Genomic DNA, 9072 nt, shown 5'->3' with positions numbered 1-9072 from the left:
GCAATTAAACTAGACCTATAAAAATTTTATAATTTCTCAAACACGATTTATCTATCTATCTAAATAATGATTATAATATATATGGCCAATACGTACCTATACACTGGCACTACGACCTCAGTTGAGCCTATACAAATCGAGTTAAGTAATTAATTAGACATTCATTTAGTTCAGATTCTATTTGAAAAACTCTGTTTAGTTACATTTGAGGCTCCTGTCAAACGATTCTGAAGGAATATGTACAATATATTCCATTGATAGAGGCAATTTTTTAAATGGCTGTACACATTATATTATTTTTTTTTAAATAACTAAAAGTCCTCAAATTGGTTAGGCATATAGAATGATAAGTTGATTAATTGGTTTACTTGAATTTATTTATACATGTACTATATAAAACCCAGCAGTAGATTTCTAAAAACAAATCTCTGTGCAGGTAGAATATATCTAGATCTACTATTTTTTCAAATATCTAAAGGTCCATTTTTGTACTGTAGCGTTCGTATATTAAAAATTCCTTCGTTCCATTCATTATCATAATACATGTAGATGAATTGGTAAATACCATTTTGAACAACCCCCAGGAAAATAATCATGCGTTTCGCGCATGTTAACAAATACCGGGTTTTCGGATAGACTTTGATACTTAGGTAAAGAGAATATGTCCGAAATATTGTGTACTGTGAGATCGACTATAAGGATATTTTTGGTAACGCACCGCATTTAATTCATCAGTTTTAACCTCCAAAACGGATAAATCTCATCGTGAAAGGTCACAATTGAATAATAAAGGTAAAATACATCATGTTATTTTTAAATAAATTTCTTATGTGATTTTAATTTTATAACAGGCGCTGCATAAATTAGAAAAGTCAATTAGCAGACGCTTTTACAGAGAAGCTGAGTTTATCAGACCAAGGGGAGCAACTCTACAATAGTAGACAAGGTTTTTAAGGTCAATTTGTTGATTTCGCGTGATTTTGACAGTTCTGGTTGAAAAAAATCATATTTGAAGGACAGGCAAAATTTATTTCACCTAAATTAAGACTATGTTTGCATTTATACTAAGCATTGAATTATGATATGATTTTGTGACAATGATAGTCAGCGACAGGAGGCTCAGTCAGGTGTTACATCTAAACAGAATCATGTAAACATGATTCAAAGCATGTAGATTTGCCCTTGTCCGTCCTGTTGTTTCAGTACGAAAATTATATAGTGTTTTGTTTGATAAATGTAGATCAAATTTCAGTAGTAAACTATTTTTGCTACATTTTAAGTTGTATTTCAAATTTTCAATCATAAGTGGGTAATAATGATAACATTTGTATTTCATGCAATATAAAGTCTGTTAATTGTACCTATAGTATGTTTCTACAATCAGTTTTTGTCATAAAAGCTGTAGTGTTGGGGTCGAACTTTCAGTCACATTTACGCTGTCACTGCAATTAATATTTATTCTTTATTAGTGGAGATACATTGTAGAGCCCGGATGTCAACCTGCGCATTATTTAAGCCCTCGCACTAGCATCCAGATTTAACTATCAACCAAAGACAAATTGCAATATTCCTACACACAGCCAGAATATGACATAATTCAAAAGGCAAACAGATTTGCCCTTATCTATCCTGCTGCCAGGCTGTTACATCTACATCTGTACATTAAACTGTCAAACTTAACATTTCTTTAAAAGTGTGCAAGAAAAAAGACAAAAAGAGAAATAAAATAGGATAGAAAGAAAAAAGGACATGGACACAGTTTTTGCTAAATAGCAGTTAAAAGAAATGTAGTAGCAGAAAGTAGTTGTACACAGTTACTTTTCATCCATCTAGGCAAGACCAATCCAGCTTCTGTGGCGGTGCCCAGGTCCAGGACCCTGCTGGCATAGCTTAAGCCCTTCAATTGGTGGTTCTTTGTAACTGTGCATGTAAGTCCCCTTTAGAAGGTTAGATTAGATGGCTCATTCTTGAAGGATGCCAGAGAATGAGCCTCAGCAACAGGTGCTGGCAGGTTGTTCCACAGAGGAATACAAGTAGGGTCAGTGGACGTTGAATATTGTAGGAATCGGGTACTGTGTGGCAACCTTGTTCTGGGTTTACATACATGTGAACTCTCCCATTTTTAGCGGGAGACTCCCACTTTCTGCAGCCATATTTTCAAAGATTTTTCTTAAAATAAGGGGTATTTTCACAAATTTTAGAAATCTCCCTATTTTTGATGTCAGAACTTCCTTCTTTGTTTATTGCAAATTATAAAATCTCCCTCTTTTTGAAGTAAAATCTCCCACTTGATCATCAAAAAAAGTTCACATGTATGGGTTTAGTTGGTGTTAAGAAGTGGCCTGGAATTCTATCTCCACAAGTTAATGGATGATTTTGTAAGCATAATGAGTTGGAGCTTTTGACGGCGTATTTCCAGTGTTTCCCAATTTAGATGATGAAGCATATCTGAGACACTGTTGGTGTTATGGTACCTGTTTGTAGTGAAGTGTGCTGCTCTTAGCTGTACCATTTCCACTTTATATATAAGGTTTTTATGATGGGAGTTCCAAACAGTGCAGCAGTATTTTAAGTTAGATCAAACAAGAGATACATGTATGTAGGCGTTGGTTTTAGTTTCATAGCTTGTGTGTCTCGAATTACGTTTTAGGAACTCTAGCATGTTGTTAGCTTCTTTAGTGATCTTGTCAAATGTGTTGTTTGTCTGAAGACTAATGCAAAACAATGTCCTATGCACATGAGAGTTATATTCAGAGTCAGTGTTATCCTTATTCATAATCTACCAAATTTTTTTGTTTAAAAATCAGTATTAAATGATCTGAAAATGGTCACCTTTTACAGTGAGGTACCTATATGGACCACATGATATGCAGCAGCATTCCAATAATATTAATAACCTTAGTAGGAGAAGTTTCAAACATTTTTATTTTTGTTAGATTAAGATATTATGTACTGGAGTATAAATTGAAAGATAGTATTTGAAATATTTTGATTTCGTTACAGACTTCAGTTGAAATTGTCAGCACAATGCCTGTAACTGAGGGGACGCAGTTTGGCTTGCCACCAGCCACTGGGTTGTATGATCCCAGGTATGAGTCAGATGCTTGCGGTGTTGGTTATGTTGTCAGCATTGATGGAGTACGGTCACATAAGGTAACACAAATTTGTTTTGATTATTAATAAAAATTAATATACCAAATATAATATTGATTGTGTAAAAACATACAGCTTGAATTACTTCTTGCATGTTTTAGTTTGTGACAATGGAAACTCTTCGCCAAATGTCCCTTGAGTCTTGCCAATTCCAATGTCTACTGGATACAACCTATGTAAATCTTAATAAAAGAAACAAAAATATGTATTGTCTGGTGGTATTTTATTTTTGGCGCACAGAATTTTGAAATCAATCTTCCATATACTGATGGCAGTATTTTGTTAGTGGAAAGTTAAAACTACATTTTATGTCATTTTTTTCCCATACCCCTACTCCTTGCTGCCGAGTGTCTTCATTTCACTATTATAATTACCTAGATTAGGCCTATGCTTCTCTGCATTTTGTTGGCATTTTCCCTATTTTTTGAAAAATTATATAAAGTTATTTATGTATGGATTTGATTTAAACTTGAACAAAACAAGACTTGCTACAAAACTAATATAACTTATAACTTGAATAATTTATATATGACCTTTACCTTTTATTGACCTTGACTGTAAAGGTCAATTAATGAAATGCTTTTTTTTCCTTGTAACTGGCTATAACTTTATTATCTATGAACGGATTAACTTTATATTAAGACATAATATCTTTTAGGTCAGGACCATCATGTATATCAAAGTCAGAAGATTGATCATGATTCATGTATGACCTTGAAGGTCAAATAATTTTGTTTTCACTGATTATTGCTATAATTGGCTGTAACTTTGTAATTAATTAATGGATTATTTTCATGTTTAGACAAAACAACCTTTTAGACAAGACATTATTAAAGGTTGAACTGACTTTGAGCTTTAAATGACCTTAACCGTCAAGGTCAAAGTATTGATTTTTTTTATTTATGTACAGATTTGATTAATATGTGGACAAAACAACACTTGTGACAAAATAGACATCTGGAATAATTAAGATATGTCCTTGACCTTTAAATGACCGTGACTGTCAAATGATAGAATTTTGATAATATTTTCTTAAAGTCAGAAATTGGGAAATTTTCCATCTATTTTTGTTTGGGAACAGTGCCATTTTCAGGTATCAGTGCTATAAGGGGGAGGAGAACCGCTTTCTTCCTATCATGAAAGCATGTTTGATTGCAGATAATAATGACAAACTTTCATATTATGGCTGAAATGCTAAGAACAATTTTCAATGAGATGGGTTTTCCAGTTGGTTTTCCAGTTAAATTATTTTTGTTAAGTTATGGCCCTTGAATATTGCATTCATTTTGGCCTGTTAACAATATTTGTGTATCCTGCTACAATGTACACAGTAGCTACAACATACATGTTATTATCAGGTGACACATGTGATCAGTATTGGCTATTATTAAGCTGAAAAGCTTAATTTAAAGGAGATATTTTTGAATTGAGTATTCCCTATTTTGTTGTAAGATAATATCTTAAAGCCACAGTTTGTATGTTGCTGCAAATTTTCCCCAATTAACTGAAAACATTTCAAATTGGGAGGAACCATTGTAAAACTTTTAGATTGAAAAAAACAAAACAACAACAACAAAAAACATTGCAATACTGCATTGATATACATACAATACAATACATTGATATAGAACTAATAAAGATTTGAATTAAGAGCCTGTGATAATTCCTCAACTTTTCAATACTGTCAACTTAGATCATTTTCAATTAGTAAAACAATTTTCAATTAGTATAACAATTTGTATTGTCAAAAATTCTTGGAAATTGTATGAATACAAGTGTTATTATACTAACGTTTGATGGTTGTTAATTGTTTTGGAAGGAGGAAGTAAATTTTGTGCAAGCTGACCGGATAAAAGCTCTTTCATCAAGCTAAACAATAACATCCCATAAAGAGAATATCTTTTAGACATGTTGCTGACGCAGATATATTCCTATAGGAGTTTTATGTAGCAGCTATAATTCCATAATTTTCTACTTCCAGAGGTTTTATTGATTGATTTCTTCTAATAGCCTTCTATATATGGATTCCAATGATTTGAACGAGATATATTAAGTAGTCTGAGCAGGCAATGATGTACCAAAAACTCCCACATACAATGATTTGTTATTACAAAAAAGAAACAGGAGTGGCTCATCTCCTTGTATAATATTGTTACAGTCCAGTGATTGATTTTGAATTATCTCCTTATACAATAATGTTGCTGTCATTTTGAATTATTTAAACTGATTATATTTCTGAATATATTGTTCATCCAGTTCAATACATACAAATTTAGAATTTAGACTCGCTAGCATTTGAAACTGGAGGGGATTGAACCTTGTTCCTTTTGAGTTGAATACCATTTGAGTTAGAGATTTTTTTTTTTTAAAAAAGCACTTTTTATCTGTGGTGTTCATGAACACAGAAGTTTGAGGAAAGAAATGTCTTGCCATGGCATTTTTCAAAAGAAAAATAGTATTATTTTTACACTTCTAAGTATGGATTTCTGATTTCTACAGTGTCTTTAAAGGAAAAGAAAGATTTTCCATTATTGTGATTTACATTAGGCCAACACCAGTCTTTTAACCAGTAAATTTTATGAGGTCTTATCATCATAGATCCAAGTCTGAAGAACATGTAGAGCCTCATTGATACCTGTATAAAACATTTTGTTATTAACATGTACAAACTTCATCATATGTATTATAAGTGTGGTACTTACCGAGAAATATTAATGCCAGTAGAACAGTAGTTTACTGGAACTCTTGTACAGTCATACCTGTGTTAGAAGAACAACTTTTCAAGAAAGACACTGTCAGTACACTGTCAGTAACTGATAGCTTTTCAGACTACAGTATATAATAAAATTGAAAAATAAAGTCAAATTTTTTTGTTGCAAACAAATTTTGATAATATTTTATTGAAATTTAATTTATCAACTGTTATGAAGGTATATCAGGAAGAATAGCATCATCCCATGTTTTAAACTTATCAGTATGATCTATATTTTATTCTGCATTTTTTTTTTAAGCATTATTGTTCTAAAAACAAACCCAATTATTATCATACACTTCTTTAACTTGCATAGCAAACATTTATTATTTTGTATGGAGGTCTCACTCTGTGGCCCAGTGGTTAAGGTAGTTGACTTCAAACCACTTGCCCCCCACTGCTGTGGGTTTGAATCCCGCCAGGGACTTTGGATTCTTTCGTGTGAGGAAGCTCTCCAGCTAGCTTATGGAATGTTTGTGGTTCAACTCAGATGCCCATTCGTGCCTGAAATAATTTTAGGAAGGGGCACCTGAGGTCTTTATCTACCAGTAAAGCTGGAAAGTCGCCATATGACCTTTACAGTGTTGGTGCCATGTTAAAACAAAAAGAGACGAAAGAAAATCATTTTGTATGCTGAGGCAGCATAAATTGACAGTTTTGTACAGCTGTTATATGTATGAAAAGGTTTTGTTTTCTATAAATATTTCCTATGCAGAAAGTACCTTACATTGCATATTTCTACATAGGTAAAAAAACCCACCGTGTTGATTAGTATACCAATAAGCCCCACATGCAGACTGTCTGACACACTGACATTATAAAACTGTGACACTGATTTCAAAGAGGTGCATGACTTAGCTACACTAACACTTTTGAAATAGATTTCAACATTTCAGGCTTTGTAACTCATGTTATTTATTAGATAATTTTTTAGAATTGTTCAATAAAATTAATTACAAGGATTATAATATAAAAACTATTTTTTGACAAAATTAGCTGGTCTGCATGCAGTTGCCATAATTAACGTTACACTTAAATGGTGCCCTAGGATCACCTTCAACATTGTATTTAATAATGTTTCATACTTTATTTAAAAGAAAATTTTAAAAAGTTTAAACAAGTTTTTCATGTTTTATACCCAGATTGAATCATAATTAATATGCCATTAATTTGTGTTAATTATAGAGCCATTTGATTAGTTGCAATATTTCACTTTTTAATTGAAAATAGGTTTTTAGAAATAAACAAATTTCCAAAAAATAATAAAAACTATTAAAAACAAGAAAAAGGGATTAGAAAAAAGCATCTGATGATTAAAATCTGTTAAAATAAAGATTTTTTGTGTGTAATTTTTAAATAACATAAAATTATGTTAAAAAAAAGAGCTCATGATTTCCTTTGTAAAAGGATACTACAATGTGTTCCAGGGCAATATTTGAATTATGGAAATATATGTTTCAGATATTGCGGGACTCTGAGGTGATGTTACGGAGGATGGAGCATAGGGGAGCTTGTGGGTGTGATAATGACAGTGGTGACGGGGCTGGCGTACTCACAGGAATACCACACAAACTGTATGCAAGGATTATGAAGTATGTTGCTGGTGTATAGACTAATGTCATAATCTGTTTCAGGTTTATAACCTTATAGTTATGATAATCTTACTGTAATGCTTTCCACGCCAAAAAAATCTAACATTAGCTAATATTGGAATATCCAGACTGTTATAATTTCAAAATCTGGGGCATTAGATTATTTACAATCACTCACCCTTTATCGCTATGCACTAAATACCGGTTATTAAAGGTTAAAAATGATTAAATACCGAAGATTATGAAAAATAACATTCCGAAAATGACCAGTTATTATGATTTTGGCCGATGTTAGAATTTTTTTTGGGGGGGAAATCATTATAGTAAGACTACCTTAATGTCAGGAAATAGGCTGGTATATCAGTATGTGAATCATGGAAGTGTTTGAAATAATACATTTCAATGTTAATTACTTTCACATAATAATCAGGCTAGAAATGTTAATGCATATACCTGTAAGTATATTTAGAATCATCTAGGGAGAACATGTTTGAAAAACACCTGCAATACCTGTAGAAACGGTTTCTCGGAATTACTGTCATTACCTGTCAATTTATAATATCACTACATTGAATTTGTGTAATGAACTTGTCTTGTTACATTGTACATGTATCAAAAAGCTGAACTTGTGCTGCCTATGTTAATGGAGGCTATTATGGAGAGATTTAAAAAGACAACAACAAAAAAAAATCTAAAAAAAAACCCGCTTTTCTACGCAATCTATAAAAACTATTTTTATATAATTTATTACGTAAATGAAAAAATTATAACTAAAAGATTGGCCAGTGAAAATTAGTTCAAACCAGTGAAAATTAGTTAAGAAAATTTAGTTACATATATAGTAGAATAAATTCAAAACTGGAATTCGAGCTAGTAAATTCAAAATCTTAAATTCATTGACTGACTAATGCAGACTGATCAGACTGCACATGTGTAAACCAGTCAGGTTATTTTGCTCATATCATGTGTTACAGGGAATCACACTAGTGTTTGAAAAAAAAATTAACACCTGTGTGATATGTTTTATAAGTTACATTAAAACCTGGTGATGTATTTTACTTGACAGGGCACAAGGTGTGAGTCTACCTGATGAAGGAACTTATGCCACAGGAATGATGTTTATTGAGAAAGTAGACCAGGCAGAAATACAAGAACTCTTCACTGGCATAGCTACTAAGTTTGGTATACAGGTATAACCAGTGCAATTATTTCTGTGATATATAAAAGAAATTAAATACCACATTAATGTAAGAATTCATAAGCCTATGATTGGTTAAACAGACCAGGGAAATAGTGAAGCATCAGTAGATTTATACATGTATATAAATCCCATCCAAGCAATGGTAGAAAAAAATAATTTTTATTAAGATGCCAAAAAAGACTTTTAAAAAGTTAAAAAATGTTCTGGCTAGGAAATAGCCTTTGTGCATTTGAAATTAGGAAGGTTTAGGACTTATTTGAAATATCACTTGTCCTACAAGGAAAATAGACAGAATCATTTTGGCTTTTTATTTAAGATGCACAACTTTTAATATCTTGTTAAAAACAGAGATTATCATTTTGAAAAAGATATAT

The 9072-nt window shown here is 31.8% G+C and overlaps 1 protein-coding gene across 1 annotated transcript in view; it reads left to right on the top strand.

The window, feature by feature from the left end:
• Nucleotides 1-638: 638 nt before the first annotated feature.
• The window catches only part of LOC132756035 (uncharacterized), a 69075-nt gene continuing 60641 nt past the window's right edge, over nt 639-9072 (top strand). The window contains exons 1-4 of the mRNA XM_060746999.1: nt 639-792; nt 3004-3153; nt 7367-7497; nt 8564-8687. Of these exons, the coding sequence (XP_060602982.1) occupies nt 3028-3153; nt 7367-7497; nt 8564-8687 (381 nt within the window). The 5' untranslated portion in view covers nt 639-792; nt 3004-3027. The remainder of the gene's footprint in view (nt 793-3003; nt 3154-7366; nt 7498-8563; nt 8688-9072) is intronic.

This window comes from Ruditapes philippinarum, unplaced genomic scaffold (genome assembly GCF_026571515.1).
Source record: "Ruditapes philippinarum isolate M1 unplaced genomic scaffold, ASM2657151v2 ctg509_1_1_1_1, whole genome shotgun sequence".
Classification (NCBI taxonomy): Eukaryota; Metazoa; Mollusca; class Bivalvia; order Venerida; family Veneridae; genus Ruditapes; species Ruditapes philippinarum.
Note: the sequence above shows the minus strand (reverse complement) of the source record. Positions and strands in the feature narration are given on the sequence as shown.